The 20,539-nt window shown below is 45.3% G+C and overlaps 1 protein-coding gene across 1 annotated transcript; it reads left to right on the top strand.

The window, feature by feature from the left end:
- The first annotated feature begins 922 nt into the window (after positions 1 to 922).
- Positions 923 to 18,637, top strand: kif5aa (kinesin family member 5A, a). The gene is made up of 29 exons (XM_018745658.2): positions 923 to 1,231; positions 3,503 to 3,590; positions 4,245 to 4,318; positions 4,544 to 4,648; positions 4,791 to 4,839; positions 5,127 to 5,182; positions 5,345 to 5,432; positions 5,518 to 5,642; positions 6,069 to 6,173; positions 6,428 to 6,576; positions 7,112 to 7,260; positions 7,413 to 7,573; positions 7,659 to 7,727; positions 8,113 to 8,319; positions 8,686 to 8,832; positions 8,940 to 9,128; positions 11,116 to 11,233; positions 11,367 to 11,422; positions 11,558 to 11,652; positions 12,024 to 12,125; positions 12,647 to 12,707; positions 12,957 to 13,025; positions 13,673 to 13,777; positions 14,001 to 14,217; positions 14,694 to 14,820; positions 15,048 to 15,124; positions 15,315 to 15,342; positions 16,969 to 17,060; positions 17,571 to 18,637. The coding sequence occupies exons 1-28, from the start codon at positions 1,103 to 1,105 to the stop codon at positions 17,027 to 17,029; spliced, it is 3,006 nt and encodes a 1,001-aa protein (XP_018601174.2). The 5' UTR covers positions 923 to 1,102; the 3' UTR covers positions 17,030 to 17,060; positions 17,571 to 18,637.
- The last annotated feature ends 1,902 nt before the right edge of the window (positions 18,638 to 20,539 follow it).

The following is a 20,539-nucleotide window of genomic DNA, read 5'->3' as shown; positions in this document are numbered from 1 at the left end:
ATTACACTCCTCTCCGGAGTCATTGGTTACAGCTTCCCTGTATTGACAAAAAAAAGACAACTATAATGCATTATTTATTCGTAATTCATATCAAATCTGCAGTCTTTTCCCAAAATCCCCCCATCTGCACGTGCTGTGAGAAGCGGATTTTCGCACATTTCACTGCAGTTCAGTGCTGCTGCTCCCAGAATGTGACTCGATGTGCTGTATTCGGTCCGGGAAGAGGGGGGGATCCGCGATGACGAGACAGGTGTTCGGGAAAGGAAAGGGTCGCCCCCCCCCCCCCGCTCAAGGCGCACTGTCACTCACTCAGCGGGGGGCCGCCTTCCCTGAAACCATCGAAATCGCCTTCATGATAGTATCGCAATTCTTTTTTACTTCATTGCTTAAGTGTGGAGCGTGATTTGTTTTTAATTCCCCCACAGAGAGAAGCCGCGCGATCACATCGCAAGTTTGCATTGTGGGAGAGGCGAAGGGCTTGAAGGGGGGCCGCGCCTGCCGCTCCCTTTGTGGGGCTGCTGATGCTGAGCGCGTCGCCCGAGTTGTCCTGCAGCGGCAGAGCGGACTACGCCCCGGCGGCCGGGCACAGCGCTCCCCGCGATCCGGCCAAGAAGAGCACCCGAAGAGAGAGATCTGATTTTGTGTGCGGGCAGACATTCTGAGGGAGCCTATTACCTTTATGTAAAATACTAGAGCGCCCTAGTCTAGACTAGTAGGGCAAACTTGAATTTTCTATTGATACTACCAGTCGCGATAGAATTCTAGATTTTCTTTTTTTTTCTTCCCTTCGGCGTTTATTACACTTGATCGCATATGCGCACGTGCTTCTCACGGCGGCAGAACCGGCTGAAAGCGTTTCCTCGGGAAACGGAGCGGGGATCTTAACGCGCCGTCGCCGCCGCCGCCTTCTCTTTTTTTTCCCCGATTCCGTACGTAGTTCTCGAGAAGATCAGCTCTCCGTAGCGTAGGATCGCAGAGGGAGCATTTCGCCGAGAGCGCACACACGCATATATATATATATATATATGCGCGAAGTTGCCGAGGAACGGAGGTGTGCGGCAGGGCGCGGGAGCCCCTCGCGGGAGCGCCTCGCGCCGGGAGCATGGCCGACGCTCGCGCAGAGTGCAGCATCCGAGTGCTGTGCCGCTTTCGCCCTTTCAATGATGCCGAGGTCCGGCGAGGGGACCTCTTCTTCCCCACCTTCCAGGGGGACGACACCGTCGTTGTCGGGGTGAGTTGCGCTCCCTCCTCCGCCGGTGTTCCTCCACACGCGATCCAATTCTTTCGTTCTTTCTTTCTTTTAAAAAATCTCAGCTCCGCCGGGTTCGATTGAATTTTGAAACCAGCTCTCTCTCTCTCTCGATCAAAGGTTACTTACGGGCTTCTTCTTGTTTCGGGAAAACGAGTGCACCTTTTTTTAGATGTTCGGGATATAATATGAACAATTCGTTAATTTACGCTTTAGGGGAATGACGGGAATCAATGAGATGTAAAAAAAGTGTACCGAGAGGGTGGCCGCGACACGTCCTGTCACATAATAAGCCTTCGCTTCGTACCTTAACTTTTCATTGTTCCTTCGTGCGCAGACAGAGTCTTTCCTCGCAGCTGCAGAGGCCTCAAAACGTTCGGTGTAATATAATGCGTAATTTATAATAATAATAATAATAATAATAATAATAATAATAATAATAAATGTTTCAGCAGAGCTGGACGCAGCAAGGACATGATGATTAAACTGAACAGCTTTTCCCCAAGTCCTTCGTTACCGTTAGTGGCAGATCATAACGTGAAAGGCTAATAATAAGGTCAAAATCTGTAAGGCTTTAGATCATGTTGTAAATTAGTAAATATGCGGAATTTGTGAACAATATTTTGTCTTATTTGGGTTTAAAATATTGTCCTGTGCAGAATGGTTTTAATACATTTACATTTTTACCTGTACGTAGCAGAGGATTTTCTCCACCAAAAGCGACGTACATCTCATAGAAAATACAATGTATCCATTACATTAGGAAGAGACACTTAGATGCAGACGTGTGGTTTAAGTGCAGTTAGTTTGCTTCTTTCCATCATGAACCAGTGTTTATCACACGAGTGGCTGCATAAAACTTTATCTGAATATCCGCGATTCCTGATTACCTTCCTAGTAATATATATATATTTTTAGATAAATATAAACATTTACATTGAAATACAGGAGGAGCTGCGTAAAGGTTTATCCGGGCATGATCTTAAAGTTATGGTGCATGAACATTTACACCTTACATGAACTTAAGGGATCATGTGTAAAATGAGTTTGGAAGAGGTGAGTTTTAAGACCCTTTTTAAATGTGGACAGGGATTCAGCAGTTCTGAGTGAGAGGGGGAGGTCATTCCACCACAATGGAGCCAGATCCGAGAACCTACATACAAGGCGATTTGACAACACGATACAAGAACCTAATACAAGGCAATATGTCAGTGACCCCAACAGGATATATACTGGACGTATAGTTCTCCTCAAATTAGGACACTGCTAAGGTGTAAGTGTAAATTATCATCTCGTTGAGCATTTTATAAAGTAATAAGATGCTCAGGTATGGACCAGCCCATATACGAGTAAGTCGTGGTCCAGCCTTGCGCCCTGTGTTGCCGGGATAGGCTCCGGTTTGCCATGACCCCTCTCGGGACAAGCGGTTTCAGACGGTGTGTGTGTGTATCTGGTGGTGGGATTTTACAGTGTTGTTTGACAATGTGTGAACCCCTTGTGTTTGACCACAAAATAGTTATTTAATGAGGTACAGTGTTTCTCATGTAACACAATAGGTGTGTAAAGAGCAATTCCATATGTTGCTTTAGAGGAAATCGTATGTGTAGTAGAAACATACAAGTAGTGCAGGTGTAAAAATAGGTGAACCCCAAGTTGTATTGATTAAACCAAGTAGGTGTCAGGGCTGTAAATCACACACACACACACACACATTTTCAGAACCGCTTGTCCCATATGGGGTCACGGGGAACCGGAGCCTACCCGGCAACACAGGGCGTAAGACCAGAGGGGGAGGGGACACACCCAGGACGGGACGCCAGTCCGCCGCAAGGCACCCCAAGTGGGACTCGAACCCCAGACCTACCAGAGAGCAGGACCCGGTCCAACCCACCGCGCCACCGCGCCCCCCGTGGCTGTAAATCACAATCAAGTTTATTTAAAGACTTTATTTAGATTTTATGTTCATTTTCATATTTTATACAAAAATAATGACCATCCCTGTAAGATTCGCATACTTTCAAGCAGCGCTGTATGTTTTTCACAGCATATTACATAGCTCAGGCTCTGAATTCTGAGCCGTTTGACTGAATAGGAACTGCTTTGCTGACTGAGACATTTGTGTCACAGGTTTTTTCCTGTAAAACCTTTTTAAAAATTTATGCTAACTGCAGCAAGGTAAAAATTCCCGGTAACCTTTGCTGGAATGTAATTCTGAACCAAATGCAGCTGAATCCTGTTATCTCCCATCCCCAGGGAAAGTCTTACATCTTTGACCGGGTGTTTCCCACCAACACTACGCAGGAACAGGTCTACAACACCTGTGCCAAACAGACAGTGAAAGGTATGCGGAGGAGTCCAGTAATTTCTTTTGCCAGGATTTTATCAAAGACAAAAACCTGCTCACCCCTCAAGAAGTTAGGCATTAAAGCTTTTTATTTTCTTTCTGTGGTCATTTTATTGCGGTCAGTGGTCGAGCGGCACAGCTGATTGTTGATGTCGAACTATCAAGTGCAGAGTTCGAACAGCTAGTTGCATTTTTGCACTGAATTCTCACTCAGTATTTGTTATAATGGCTCGGCTATAGGTGTCATGCTGGGTTTCGAACCTGCATCATAGTGAAGGTTGTTACTTGACGTTGTCCCAAACCGAAAGTGCTTGTGTATCATATAGAAGTCTCTCAAGTGCAGAGTTTGAATAGCTAATTGCATTTTTAAGTCAATTGTGCCATTATTTGATGTGAGACGTTGTATTTTTTGTATGTTCGGTTGGCAAGAATTGTTATTCACTAATTTATGGATGGATTGAATGACACAAGCATGACTAATCATTACTTAACTCTTGGCTTGTCGAGGTATACGTGATTTGCTTGTGTCGACAAATACAGCACACCTCTATATTCTTGTAGATATGGTGAGTGGCACAAATGTAACTGACTCGTGTGTCAGTGTAAATGTATTTAGGGCTGCAAACATGACTTAGATGTGTATATTTGCAGATGTTTTGTCAGGATACAATGGCACCATTTTTGCCTATGGACAGACCTCCTCTGGGAAGACCTATACCATGGAGGTAAGACTCAGGGATACAGGATAAAACAACTTTCCATAAATTTAGTAACAAAAAAATGGCATAATTTCACACTGGTAAATGTTCTCGTTTTCCTACATTGTCATTATACTATATTACATTTACATTTGCATTTATTTTTTTAGCAGATGCTTTTCACATTATGTTGTTGTTCAGTGCTCACATTTTTTTTTTAAATATGGTTTTCTTCTTCCTTAACCACGTTAGGGGAAGCTGCACGATGAACAGCAAAAGGGAATAATTCCCAGGATTGCTAGTGATATTTTCAACTACATCTTTACTATGGATGAGAACCTGGAGTTCCAAATCAAGGTACAAGGACAGAACTCAAAACTAAGATGAGAGACTCAAAGATTCAGCCTGACCCCAACCACAAGCCCTTGGAGCCCCTTGGACATTCAAGTGTCATATTTCATGGTTCTCATTGTGATTTTTTTTTTTTTCCATCTTTAAGGTGTCATATTTTGAAATATATATGGAAAAAATCCGGGACCTTTTGGATGGTAAGCAAAATGTTGCACATGTTCCGGAAAAAACTGCAGTACTATTACAAAGGCAATATAAAATAGTGTTACTAATGAATATCCGGGTATTAAATAATCTGTCGTTAGAAATAAAACTAACTGTAGTTGCATGTAGTTACCTATGAATGAACAATGGTAGGGAAGAGTGTTCTTTTCTCGCTATAGTGGCAATGATTTTTCATTCCCTCTAAAAAGTTCAGTAGTGCTTAGCATCAGTATTAAACAAAACTGATGTACTGTTCGCTGTGCTGTATTCCCTCTTTCAGTATCCAAAACCAACCTGTCAGTCCATGAGGATATGAACCGAGTCCCTTATGTAAAGGTGTAGTACGCCTGCAACATACCAAATTTACGGTGCCTTCTCCATGATCTCCAGAGACTGATTATCACTGAAATTCAGAAAATGCTTATTTCGGTTACCGTCTTTGACTGCTTTGCTTTGTTTTTTGACTCTCGATCTTTCCCATCCTCCCTTTTTCTGCAGGGTTGTACTGAACGTTTTGTGTCCAGCCCTGAAGAAATTATGGATGTCATTGACGAGGGAAAGGCCAATCGCCATGTTGCTGTTACAAGTCAGTGCTTCTTCCCTCTATGTGCAAAGTGATGTAGAATGTCTGTCTATCAGCTGAGTGAATCCTCCCTCTCCTGTTTGTCCAGACATGAATGAACACAGCTCCCGCAGCCATAGCATCTTCCTAATTGACATCAGGCAGGAGCATTTGGAGACAGAGCAAAAACTCAGTGGGAAACTCTACCTTGTGGATCTGGCTGGCAGCGAGAAGGTGAGTAAGAGTACCTGGTAGACCTGGTCAGGAGGTAGAAGGTAAGAGATCCAGCTGATGAACCTGACTGGCAAGAAGGAGATAAACTATACTTGCATGGATGGAGTGTATCTGTATAAGCTTGTTAACTGTAAATTTTTGAGTAACATTTGCATTTATTCATTTTGCTGACCATTTTCTCCAAAGTGACTTTAAATGTTGAGCGACCTTCAATTATTTACACATTTATACGGCTGGGTAACTTATTGTTGAGCAATTTTAGGGTAAGTGCGTTGCTCAAGGATACTGCATCGGGTAGTGGATTCAAACCTGCAACCTTTGTGCCCAAAGGCAGCAGTGCTAATCACTACAACATGTGCTTCCCCTCCCTCAAGCTTAAAAATGATCATTGTCTGGCTTCCCTGTATCTCTGTCTCAAATTTTCAGGTCAGTAAGACGGGTGCTGAAGGAGCTGTGCTGGATGAGGCCAAGAACATCAACAAGTCGCTGTCGTCGCTTGGCAACGTCATTTCTGCACTGGCCGAGGGTTCTGTCAGTAACCCCACATCTGTACACTTGTGTACCGGTGTATTTCTAGATCTTGCCTCAATCCCTAGACACTGCAGGTTGAAGACCTCCTCGTATAAATTACCTTCATAGGACTTGATTCATTGTATATACACAGGGCTTTATAGAGATTGTTTAATAGATTGCTGTGTTGACGTATTCTGTTTGCAGCGTCTCGGATTTGTCTTTATCTCGGACTGACTTGAGGGTAACCGGTTATTCGCTCTTCTTCCTGGTAGAAAGTCCATGTTCCATACAGAGATAGCAAGATGACCCGGATCCTGCAGGACTCACTAGGGGGGAACTGTCGCACCACCATGTTCATTTGCTGCTCCCCTTCCAGCTTTAATGATGCGGAGACCAAGTCCACTCTCATGTTTGGACAACGGTATCAGAAGGAAGGCTCCTTTTAACAGCCTTTAGTTTTTCGTTCTGCTTCATGCTTCTGCGAATGCTCAGTCTGTGTGGAGTTTTGCATGCTCTCCCCATGCCTCAGCGGTTTCTGCTGGTTGCTCTGGAGTGCTGTGGGAGAACCCACAGTCCAAAGAGATGCATTTCAGGTGAATTAGTGATTCTGAACTGCATGCGGTGTGTCTGAATGAGTGAATTAGTGTATGTGATTGCCCGGTGATGGATCGGTGTCCTGCCCAGGGAGTACCCTGGATCATATCCTGTGCTTCTGGGATAGGCTCTAAGCCATTGTGACCCTGCAAAGAACAAGTGGCTCAAGAAAATTAAGAAGAAAAAATGCATACTTTTGCAGTTTAACCAAAACTGGCTGGCATGTGGATTACCTCTTTCCATTGCACAAATTCAAAAATGCCGTTAACATCTGAAAATTAACATCCGCTTGTATAATCATCTTATGCTGTGTTCCTAATGACATCTTCCCCCCATATCTCGCCTTTTCTCTTCCAACCCAGTGCAAAGACCATCAGGAACACCGTTTCTGTAAATGTTGAGCTGACGGCAGAGCAGTGGAAGAGGAAGTATGAGAAGGAGAAGGACAAGAGCAAGAACCAGAAGGAGACCATAAAAATGCTGGAGGCTGAACTGAACTGCCGACGTAATGGTGAGACGAGGGGACCTGTTTCAAAGGACAGAGGGGCAGTTAAGCTTACTGCACACTGGCTTCTAACACGGGCATCTGGCTGTGCAACAAAGCTTGAATAATTGAGCAGGTTATGGCATCATAAATTCACTCCGGCGGTACTTTGTGTCCAGACCTGCTCCTTCCCCGTCTTCAAGGAGAGAACATTCTGGAAAGAGAGCCGCTGGAGGCCCTTGGCAGCAGAAGCTCCTCCATTATGATCTGCATCTCGGAGGAGGAGCGGAAGAAGTACGAGGAGGAGATCGACAGGCTGCACAGCAAGCTGGACGATAAGGTGACGCGTGAACCTGCAGACGCACGTTCCAGCGTCTTCGATGCGGGTATTTCGTACTCGATTGTTGAGTGTTTTATTTTGTCAGGATGATGAAATACTGAAGCACAGCCAGGTGGTGGAGGAGCTGAGGGAGCACATGAGGGAGCGTGACAAGGTGAGGGTCCCACCTACATATCTCTTCGTCATTGTACAGATGAACGCATTATTGCTTTGATGGATTTTTTTTTCCCAGGTATTTTCATTAATAAGTTACTTGGCCTCTGAAATCTCTTTTTTCGATACCGGTGCACTTGAACAAGCGCAGTGGTGCGGCAGGCTTGGGTGTCTCGGGTGTGGGGTGCCTAGCGACAGACTGGTGTCTCGTCCTGGGTGTGTCCCCTCCCCCTCCAGCCTTGTGCTCTGTGTTGCCTGGTTCGGCTCCGGTTTGCTGTAATCCCGCTCGGGACCAGCGGTTTCAGACAGTGTGTGTGTGTGTGTGTGTGTGTGTGTGCCCTTGAACAAGCAATTAAAGCGGAAAAATAACTCTATGTCCTTCTCAGCTGGTGGCATCAATACGCAGGCATAGCGAAGACGTGCAGACGCACATGCGCCGGCTGCAGGGGGAGAACGACTGTGCCAAGGTCGAGGTGGAGGAGGTGTTGCAGGCCTTGGAAGAGTTGGCCCTTAACTATGACCTCAAGAGCCAGGAGGTGGAGGACCAGAGCCTGCAAAGTCAGCTGCTGGCTGCAGAGCTTGCCCAGAAAATGGTCAGTTAGATTTATTGTTCTCGTTCTTTAACGCGTACTGGTGGTCCCCGATTTGCGATGGTTCGTCTTGCGATTTTTTTCGACTTTACGATGATGAGCTGGCGATAAACGTTCAGTAGAAACCGTACTTTGAATTATGGATTTTGATTTTTTTTCCCGCGATGCTGGGCAGCGGCAGCGATCCGCATCTCCCAGTCAGCCACGCAGAGGTGTGTATTAGGTGTATTAAATCCATTTTCGACTCGTGATGGGTCTCGCGGAGCATAAGCCCATCGTAAATCGGGGAGCACCTGTAGTTCTTCCTCCTCTTCCTACTTACGCCTGCTCTGGTCCTTCTTACAATTCCGTGTCCCTCAAACCCTCTAGACGCACCTGCAGGCCCTGGAGACAGAGCTGTCACGCATGCAAAAAGAGAGCGGACAGCAGCGGAAACGGATTGCGAAGGTGCTCAACGGCCTCATGCAGGACCTTAGCGAGTTCAGCATGGTTGTAGGGAACAGGAAGATCAGACTGGTAAGGCCCGGGGAGACGGACAGAGATTCGTCATGCGCGTCAGTTACTAGAGTAAAGGCATTCTGTTTTCTTCTCTGTTCTTCCCCTTCTCTGCCTTCCTTCCCCAGCCAGTGGAAGTCAGCAGTGCCCTGGAGGAGGAGTTTACGGTGGCACGGATTTACATTGCCAAGATCCGGTCGGAGGTGAAGTACATGGTGAAGCGCTGCCGGCGGCTGGAGAACCTGCAGCAGGAGTGCCATCGTAAGATGCAGGAGACAGGGAGTGAACTGTCCTCCTGCCAGCTGCTCATCTCACAGGTCAGGGTCGTGTAGCATGGATGAAATAGACGGAGTATTCGGGAGCGGGTCAGATCAGCCAGATGTGGAAGACGGCAGAGGAGAAGTGTGTGAATCCTAGCTTTTTCAGTTCAGTTTGGTTCAGTTTAATTTGACAGAACGCTCTTCTACAATAAATTGCAGTCTCAACTTACATAAGGAATACACACACGCACACCATCCAAACTGCTTGTCCCATATGGGGTCGCGGGGAGCCGGAGCCTAACCCGACAACACAGGGCGTAAGGCTGGAGGGGACACACCCAAGACAGGACGCCAATCCGTCGCAAGGCACCCCAAGTGGGACTTGAACCCCAGACCCACCAGAGAGCAGGACCCAGTCCAACCCACCGCACCCCCCCATTACACACACACACACACACACACACACACACTTTCTGAACCACTCATCCCATACAGGGTCATGGGGAACCAGAGCCTACCCAGCAACACAGGGCGTAAGGCGGAGGGGACACACCCAGGACGGGACGCCAGTCCATCGCAAGGCACCCCAAGCAGGACTCGAACCCCAGACCCACTGGAGAGTAGGACCCGGTCCAACCCACTGCGCCACCGCACCACCGCGCCCCCGCGCCCCCCGCTCCACATAAGGAATATACACACACACATTTTCGGAACCGCTTGTCCCATACGGGGTCACGGAACCGGAGCCTACCTGGTAACACAGGGCGTATGGCCAGAAGGGGGAGGGGACACACCCAGGACAGGACGCCAGTCCGTCGCAAGGCATCCCAAGTGGGACTCGAACCCCAGACCCACTGGAGAGCAGGACCTGGTCCAACCCACCGTGCCACCGCACCCCCCGATACATAAGGAATAGTGCTTGATAAATAAAGTACATCTTATAAACTTTATGGGCTATATAACCATAAGCTTTTTCTTACTCAAACCACGTAACTGTAGCCATGTGTATGAAATATGTTGCAATGATGGAAAAAAAGGAAAAAGAACCAATACACACCAGTGCTGTATACTGTATACAGTTCGGTATTTATCAAAGTCAACTTCAATTTCACCTATAGGAGAGTTACAGATACAAGAGAACAAAATTTCGTTTCTCTTTGGACCTCCGTGCCACATAGATACACACTGGAGTGTGTTACAACACACAAGTGCAAATACAAGGCAGTGCAAGGAAAAAAACTACACAGGCCAGAGTCTGGTGACAATATGCACAAATATATAATATACACAGACAATATACACAATTCTAAAAAAGATTTATATGTAATATGAATATAAGTACAAAAAGGAGGCTATACATAGACATTTATACAACAAATATACATAACAGAAAATGTGCAAAGTGAGAAAGAATGAGGTACATGACAGGGTATCTGAGTGTGAGTAACCCAGGAGAGGGTTGATTTAGGCTTACTAGCCAGCTCAGTCATTAATACCAGGAAACCCATTTTTTGTGTATTTTTTCCTTAAAAAATTGGGAGCCACTCACGTAAAGCTGGCACCATTAAATGCATGTAAAATGTGACCGCAGTATATTCAAAATACATTTATTTATTTAGCAGACGCTTTTCTCCAAAGCGACTTCCAATGAACTCTATGTCGTGTTATCAGCCCACACACCTTATTCACCGCAGTGACTTACACTGATAGATACACTACTTACACCGGGTCACTCATCCATACATCAGTGGAACACACTCTCTCTCTCTCTGTCACTCACGATGGGGAACCTGAACAGCATGTCTTTGGACTGTGGGAGGAAACCAGAGCACCCAGAGGAAACATACAAACTTCACACAGAGTGAGGATTGAACCCACATCCTCTCACACCACCCGAGTGCTGTGAGACAGCAACAATACTCACTGTGCCACCATGCCGCCCACATTTATTCTTTGAGCCCTTCACATTTTGCCCTCTTGTGTTTGTCTGTATACAAGTTCCTTTCCCGCGTATGTTTCCTGAGGTTCCGTTCTGTTTTCCCAGCATGAGGCGAATATCCACTCGCTGACAGAGTGCATGCAGAACGTGGAGATGACAAAGAGGGAGCTGGAGGACAGTTTCCATGCACTTAGTGAGGAAATGGCAATACTCCAGGGCCAGGGTAAATGCCTAGATCCATTGCTGCACATTAAGTGCACGTTCACAGCATTGAAATCCATGCTCGTATCTAATGTAGTGTGCTCTGACGGTATTTTTAAATGTTAATTTTAAAGGATTTTGTCTTTTTATCGAAGATTCTCCGGAGAAAGAGAGGAACAAGAAAGAGCCGCGAGAGGGAAGCAGCGTAAAGGTAACGCAAGCCAGACAGAAACGGCAACTGGCTGCACCTTGGAGTTGTGTGTATGTGTAAAACCACATTATTCCCCTCTCCCTCTTTTGCACCTATTTCTTTCACCCCCACCTCTGTCACTGGGTTGTGGAGCAGGAAGAGGAGCGTCACCGCGAAGCCCCCTACAAGCAGTTTGGACATCTGCAAGACGACATCAACAAGAAGCAAAAGATCATCGGAGAGCTGAAAGAGTCAGTGCGCTCTGTGTTTTTCCATTAATAGAATCAGCGGTGAATCCGGTCGCTTTTAATCAGTCTGTGTGCAGAAATGTGCTCTTAGGAAAAAGGATCCGTGACAACTCGAGCGCAGAAAAACCCGTCACTGTTCTTACGTGTGCGATGTTTCACAAAGTGCCCTCTGGAAGTATAGATCTATGTTTAGAATGGATTGTCTTTCTTGTTACGGAGAAGCATCTACATCTCCGTGGCGAAATGTCTCATAAATCCAGAGGCCCAGCAGAGAAAGCTGAGGAAAAGGAGAAACTGGGGGGGAAAAAAGTTCCGCGTAAACATCCATCAGTCTGTAGTAATGCAGCGACTAGACCTGACATACTCTCTTTTAGCCGGAACCAGAAGCTTGAGTTGGAGTTGGAGCAGCTACGCAGTGACTTTGCGTGTCTTTGGAGCCAAGAGCAGGAGAAGAGTAAACAAGTGGAGGAACTTAGGTGAGTCTGCACACGCCTCTGCCGAAAATAGCCGTTTAACATTATATTTAAAGCTCAATATCGGGTTATTCACGTGCTCCTGCAAAAATATTACCTGAAAATAAGCTTTACAGTAATGTTTCACCAGTTCAAAATGCTGGATGTCAACTGACTATTCTCATTCAGTATTTGTTATAATGGCTCAACCATATGTGACCTGCTAGGTTTTCAACCTGCATCATGCTGAAGGTCGTTGCTTGACATTCCAAACCCATTATGCTTGTGTATGTTATATACATAGTATACACACACATCAGCTGAAACCGCTCGTCCCGTACGGGGTCGCAGGGGTCCAGAGCTTTGCAAGGCACCCCAAGCGGGACTTGAACCCCAGACCCACCGGAGAGCAGGACCCGGTCCAACTCACTGCACCACCATGCCCCGCCATATACAGTATATAATACGTATGTTATTTATTCCCTCCAAAATCGGTTAAAGTGTCCTTATACAATTTTGTTGCTTTGTCTCACTCCGTCTGACAGATCCCAGCTTGAGCAGTGTGACTCGTCAAGGCAGGGTGTCAAGGAGCTGGAGAGGACGGTGGTGAGGATGTTTTGTCTTGCTGAGCTGAGATCAAGCCTATAATTCTAGTTGAAATAATGAGCCACTTAAAAGTAGGGATATGAATTTAAATGACAAAAAGTTAAAAAAAAAAAAAAAAACTGAATAACTCAGCATCACAATGTGTGTATTAAAGGGTTATTATCAAGATGTGATGCTTGGAAATATTTATTATTCACCTGTTCTACTCAACACCGACTCTTTTATTTTTGCTTTTCTTCATTCCTGAAGAATGAACTTCAACGGCTCCACTACCTGCGGAAATTATTTGTTCAGGAACTCACAGCTCAGTATAGTAACGTGAGTAAAAATAATACGATGGCTTTTGAACTTAGTACAATTCGTAAGTCAAACGTCACTTTTATGCCCAGGCCCAAATAAGAAAAGCTTAATAACACTGATGAGCCTTGATTTATTTGTGGGTTAGCTTTCCTGCATATTGCAAAAAACATTTGTTTTGTGAGACATTTACTGTATGAATTTTTTTATTAATGTCAGGCTTCAATCAGTTTTAAACAAATGCAAAATTATTGTTAATCAACACACCAATTTGTTTTTTTTGAGGGTTCCTCCCTGGTATGTCCCATTAGAGTGTGCAAAACTCATCATTTCCATACCACTTTGAACTTGCTGCATTGTCTGTTATGTTACTTACTGTATTCTTCTCCGTGACGTTCGTTGCTTTGGGGAAAAGCATCTGCTAAATGGAAGAATGTAAATATAAATGTAAACATTACGATCCCACGGGTAAAAACAAGTCGTGATCGCTCGGCTGCAAACACCAGTTTTAGAAAATAGATAAGAAAATGCAATTACAAATAAAAAAAAAAATCTTACCTTCAAAACATTTTTATTTGGTCATTCTTAACCCAAGGAACCAGTGTGCCGTATTTGTTTTTATCCTTCTCTGCTTGACTCATGAGGTCCAAACCTGCTCTCTCCTTTAGATTGCAGAAGTGGGGCTCGGTGAGCGTGAGGGAGCAACTACCCAGAAGGAGAGGATCTCCTTCCTTGAGAACAACCTGGAACATCTCACCAAAATTCATAAGCAGGTGATAATCTGCAACTGGTAGGAACAAGCTGGTGCCACGTTCTGAGTCCCTGAGAGACAAGAACTAATTTTCACATATTTGCACTTGTTCTTTGCTGATCACTGGGACCAGTGGAGGGAAGCAAAAAGGGAGGACTGTGCCATGGTACTTTCCCACATCTACTCGGTACCCGTGTAGCTGTTCTCCTTTCATTTTCCATTCCGTTCGCTTAATCTCCTGGCAGTTGGTACGGGACAACATGGAGCTGCGCAGCGATCTTCCCAAACTGGAGCGACGTCTTCAGCGCACCGCCGAGAGGGTCCGAGCTCTTGAGGGAGCCCTGCGGGGGGCGAAGGCAGGGGCTGCCAGGGACCGTCTTTTCTATCTGCAGGAAGTGGAGCGCCTCAAGGATTTCATGAAGTCCAGGAGGTCCCATCACTGTCCCTGTCCTGCACCGACAGGTAGTGCACGATAACCGTACCGATAGGACACCTGACTGTGAGACGGTTCATTAAAAAAAAAAAAGTCTTTAATAACCTTCAACGGTATAAGAGGTGACTCTTCAGTCCACGATTTAGAACAGATCACATGAGGAATCTGAAGACAGAGATCTTCATTCCACCGCTAAGCAGCAGAGTAGGAAAGATCTGGCAGTACGTCCGGGAGTGGAAACTGAAAACTGTTAGATGGATCGATCCGGACGTCAGATGAATCGAGAAATCGGGTTCTAGTAAAGCTCCTGGATATTGTGTTTGTCTTGAAGGCGTGGCAGGCGAACAAAGACTGTGTCTTTGAGGGCCTGGGATTCTACGGTGTTTTGGTTTAATAAAAATTGCTTCATAAAAATTTAAAAGTACGAATTTTTATGTTATATTGAAAGATTCTGATTGTTTGCAAGGCTGGTTCCGATATACTGCTGCTTCTCACCCATTCTCAGCCAGGCTGTGCGCCCCTCGATGCTCCTCCGCCGGCCGTCATGTCGGAAGTGCTCGAGACTCCCCTGTCAGCTTCAGCAACGCAATGTTCCAGCGCAACGTTCCATGTCATCCCCTACAGACGAACACGTGAGTTTTAGAGGGTCGCGTAGTATACGGCGTACACACCATAGATGCTGCAAGGACACGGCAAAGGAAGTATAAGGAAAAAAAAAACGAACGAAATAACAGCCCCTAGAGACTCGGACTCCAACGAGGTTGAATCCAGATGTGCAGACAGTAAAGGTGAAATCAGTGTAGGTTCCCATGCACCACCCAAGTGTCTGTGATCACCTTCTTCTCTGTTCCTCCGACAGAGCGCCCCTCGGCACAAGTGCCAACAAGACCAGCTATACACAGTCCCCTAACTCATGTACGCTCCAAGCCAACAGTGGTGAGTGCCTGAAGTATATTCGTACTCCTCATTCCTGCCTGATGACCCCTCCCAAAGCAGTCGTACTCTTCGCACATTCCCCTCTTGCACCTTTTGCTCCCAACACTCCCATTTTTGACAGTTGCCGGTACTGACCCTTTTACGACAGGGCGAGTAACTCACTCTTGTTCAATGTATCTCTACACCACAGGCAAAATAAGGGACATCAATGACAATAGGTAAGTGTGTGAGCGCTTCTGATTTTCCCGCGCAGGGACTGGAACTGTAAAAGTACCGAAATCCCACAGTTAAAGTTATGGCATCGTGTTTGCTTGCTGTAATTCCACAGTTAAATTAAGGGCCAGGTTTGTGATGGGAACGTTTTTCCATTAATCTTGATAACATGTTGCCCTAAGGTATCAAGGTCACCCATAAATAGTCAGTCTTTTGACATTTCACTCTAATTTCCTGTCAAGCTCTCTACGTATAAGTAATATACATTGATCCAGTAGCTGTTCCATATCTTGCTGCCTGCTACCCATCTGTAGAAATATGTACTAATAATGTCTGAATCATATTCTCTGCATGTAGACACCATACCGATTGTATACTGAAGCCAGGTATACATCGCAAATACATCACTCATTAGTTCTCAGCATGTTCTGCTGGGGATGTATTTTAACTCTAAATCAAGTTACAAAAACATGCATTTATTTAAAAGCTAACTTTACTAATCATAAAACATGTTTTTTGAAGAAAATACTGTAGTAGTGTATAATCTATCAGACTATAGAGAGAGTGACAGTACAGACTTGATATCAAATATAATAAAGAAAAAGCAGAACATTTTGGAAAAAAATATAAATTTGGTGGGGGGGTTACAGGCACGAGGGGTGTGGTGGTGCGGTGGGTTGGACCGGGTCCTGCTCTCCAGTGGGTCTGGGGTTCGAGTCCCGCTTGGGGTGCCTTGTGATGGACTGGCGTCCCGTCCTGGGTGTGTCCCCCTCCCCCTCCGGCCTTACGCCCTGTGTTGCCGGGTAGGCTCTGGTTCCCCGCGACCCCGTATGGGACAAGCGGTTCAGAAAATGTGTGTGTGTGGGTGTGTGTGTGTGTTTTACAGGTACGATTCACTGTGCTGCTATAATGCATGCACAGCATCTTAAAAAAACTACCCAAAAACTATTATTAAAATAGTAAGGTGACTAACGATATGGATGGAAAGGTATGAAATGTAGAATTAATAAGGGCTACACACACATCAACTGAAACCGCTTGTCCTGAGCGGGGTTGCAGCAAGCCAGAGCCTAACCCAGCAACACAGGGCGCAAAGCTGGAGAAGGGGGAGGGGGACACACCCAGGATGGGGGGCCAGTCCATCGGAGGGCACCCTGAGTGGGACTCGAACCCCAGACCCACCAGAGAGCAGGGACAGGCCAAGCCCGCTGTGCCACTACACCCCCCTAATAAGGGTCAGATAAATATAAAATTTCACTCCATGTGCTGTCTAAGGATTACATTGGATGCACGTGCTACTGTTATTTTGTGTGTTTTTTTTACACAAAGTGTGGATTTATGCAGTTGAACTCAGCATTTTGCATTTCCTCAGTTGATTCATCAGCAGTGAATCAGCGCCACAGGCAAACATGATGAATAGGTCCGCATGCTTTTCCGTTAGCACATTGGTCCACATTATTGATGTTTTATTATAGGAGAAATATCCACACTGCATGTTGTTTCAGTATAAACACAATGTTTTGGGCCCACGTAACCAATCCACAATATGGTCCCCGGTGTGTACATTTATGTCACTACAAACAATTGCACTATTTGTGTGTTGTGTATAAAAAACACATATACTGTTGCAGTGAAATGGAGACCCCATCCAAACTGTACAGCAGTGAGCAGGAGGCAGATCCAGTCCAATGACACAGGGGGTGAGAGCATCCACTGAGTTCCAGTACGTAACACATATCAAATCAATGCATGCTGACATTTACTTTAAACCGTATGGAAGTAATACGGTACACAAAACCTGTTTTCAAAGGGACTGACCTATTTATACGCTCAAGTGTATTATTAAAAGAACAAATCATAACAATTCCAATAGAGGGACTGTTACTTAGATAACCAGATGTAACACACGCACACGCAGTCTCAAACCGCTCGTCCCGGGCGGGGTCGTGGTGGACCGGAGCCTAACCCGGCAACACAGGGCGTGAGGCTGGAGGGGGAGGGGACACACCCAGGACGGGACGCCAGTCCATCGCAAGGCACCCCAAGCGAGACTGGAACCCCAGACCCACCAGAGAGCGGGACCTGGCCGAACCCACTGCGCCACCGCACTCCGCCTACCAGATGTATCGTTTGCAGTTATTCAGATACAATACTGTGCTATTCACATGGACAAATGATTACTGTAAATTGACAGAGCAGAAACTTCCTGTGACACACATCTCTCTCTCTACAGAGACACCAGGTCTTCCCACATCTCCCCGATGAACCCGCATGTCCGCTGCCAGCAATTTAGCACCTCTTCTGAATCCCACATTTCCCCTGTATGCATTTCCATGGCAGCCTGTGCTCTCTGTTCGATGTCCTGAATTCTCCTTTATAATTCCATAGTTTACACTGATACTGAATAGTGTTGAAAAGTACAACTTTTAAAACCACCCATCAGTCCCCGGTGGTTCTCTCCAACTCTTGAGGCATTATCACAGCTGTTAATGTCTTCTGTTTTTAGTGCTATTAACAATGATGTTGGTGTACCGTTTTCTTTTTGCATTTTAATGTGGATGTGGCTAAGGTTCAGATCACAAAATATAGAAAATATCAGGCTGCTCTACTGTAATCAAAACAATGAGGTTTGACACGATCATCTCATTACATTTTGTCTCACTGTGAACCAAGGAAGAAGAAACATCTACATAACCCAGAAACCAAGCTTGATCTAAAGGCTATAATGAGGGGTAGATTTGTAAACTACAGTATCCATCAAAATTCCTAATTTTCCACGCTACCCCTCTTCTTCTTCATCAGTTTGTCTGGTCACGTAGAAGAAGAGAGGTCCATAGGGTTGCAGAGTAGAGGCTGGGGTTGGTTGAGGCAAATTCAAGCTTCTCCAAAGTTATAGTGCCTGGTTCCTCCTTTATCTCAGGACGATACTACCAAACACTCATAGTCTCAGGTCCTAGAGTAGATACAACATCCTAGCTTTTCCAGCTGCATTGTGAATCATAGGCTTTAAGCATGAGACTAATGCGATCAAGCATGCAACATACCATGCAGATGGCCCCTCTGCACCTTCCTTCAAGCTCTTTTCCTTTAGTACAAACAAAACGGAGAAAGGAGGTAGCACTTTCTTTTGCACTGTTATTTTTGCACATAAAATATGTCCTGTACATGTGTGCCTGAGTTTGCTGTATGACAGTGAATGGAGAAAAGCAAGATCAAAATGAGAGTTATCGTTGTTGACATATTTGTTTTGATTACTTAAGTGTGTATATCGTATATGAAGTGGGACGTGCCCACAGTTCCTGTCAATAAAGACAATTGTGTGTAACAATGTGGTATTTTGAGTCCTTTAGTACATGTACATTACATTTACCTTTATTCGTTTAACAGCGGTTTTTTTTTTCCAGTGCGACATACATCTCGGAGAAAAATACATTACATCAACAGGAGAGATTTGGATGGAGGCACATGATTCTTGAGTACAGTCAATGTGTCACATAGCACAGTATAAACCAGTATAGTTTACAGGAGTATGTGTTTTGAGACCCTTCTTGAATGTAGAGAAGGATTCAGCAGTTCTGAGTGAGTGGGGGAGGTTATTCCGCCATATCGACGTCGGAACCAAAAACCTTTGTGCTTTTGATTTTACAGCTCTTGTGCGTGGGACCGCCAAGCAGGCAGAGGTGGAGGAGCACAGCAGTCTGGTTGGGGTGTAGCAAGTGATCAAGTCTTTTAGATACCAGGAAGCAGATATGCTACCTTGGAATACCTGGAGAACAGGTGAAATCTTTTTACTTAAGGTCTCTAATGGATGGTTCAGAAAGTATGACACAAACTGATCTATGGGCTTGGCTGTGGAGGACAAGGATTTTTCCAGGTAATATATTAATGGCATGTACAGGATTTACAGTGTTTCATCACACAGTTCCTTTTTCATTTTAAATGCAGGCACTAAATTGAGCCGACAAATACCAGCGGCTGGATATGAAATTAGCCTTTTAACTGAAAGTCTGGAGACAAAATGAATGGGCTTAAGATGTGTGATGATTTTGTTTTACATCGCTACTGCATAGAAAGTTCTTGCCGAGCCCCTTGCTCACCCTGATGGGAAAAAGACAAAATACAGCCTTTTCTCACTGTCGGCATGCACTGGTTGTGTGATACAAACATTTCATGAGCCAGTTCTCCTTAAAAGTAAAACATTCCTGTGTAAGCGGCACATTTTGGAAGATCCAGATGTTTAAACCTAGAGTTCGCACTTGTACTTTAACCTCCGTTCTGTGGCAATGTTCCTGCTGCAGCCAGGCCTCTGAGCCACCTGTAGATCCTGCAGCTGGAGCAAGAATAGAGAATGACAGAACTCCAGTTCAACCGTTTCAGTCTCTACCGACAGTTCTGAACCCCTTTTTCCGAGAAACCTCGCCCAGCCTGAAATAAAGTTCCCACCAGTGAGTCCTCATCCTCTCGTTCCAACAAACCAGTACAGCTGTCACACTGTACGTTAACACAACCAGGATTGGTGCAACTGGTGACCACATGTCTTTATTCTGAAATAAAGCAGTAGCGCTGCTGTCTCACAGCGCCTGGATGGTGCAAGAGGACGTGGGTTCAATCCCCGCTTAGTCTGTGTGGAGTTTGCATGTTCTCCCTGTGTCTGTGTGAGTTCCCTCCGGGTGCTCTGGTTTCCTCCCACAGTCCAAAGACATGCTGTTCAGGTTCACTCATAATGTGTGAGTGACAGAGAAATAGAGAGTGTGTGTGTGTTCCACTGATGTATGGATGAGTGACCCAGTGTAAGTAGTGCATCTAGCAGTGCAAGTCACCTTGGTGAATAAGGTGTGTGGGCTGATAACACTACATAGAGTTCATTGGAAGTCGCTTTGGAGAAAAGCATCTGCTAAATAAATAAATGTAAATACCCTTTTCATCCTCTAATTTTCTCAAAATCAATAGCTCACCACCAAACCAGCTCATCTCACTTCCAGCCCTTGAATATTTGCGCCCTTGTGCCATAAGAGACCTTAATGCCATTGAGTGGATAAGGTGGAAATCTGAAGTCTCACAGGTTTAAAATCTTACAAGAAGCTCCTTGCTTACTTCCACTTCAGTGTCTCTGCTACAAAAACAAAAGCTTTTTTTTTTTTTTTTGCTGAAAAACTAGAGTCAGCATTTAATAATCCCAGCACTGATTAGGGACCAAAGTGC

The sequence above is a fragment of the Scleropages formosus genome, chromosome 1 (assembly GCF_900964775.1).
Source record: "Scleropages formosus chromosome 1, fSclFor1.1, whole genome shotgun sequence".
Taxonomy (NCBI): Eukaryota; Metazoa; Chordata; class Actinopteri; order Osteoglossiformes; family Osteoglossidae; genus Scleropages; species Scleropages formosus.
The sequence above is the reverse complement of the archived record's forward strand: the minus strand, read 5'-3'. Positions and strand labels throughout refer to the sequence as shown.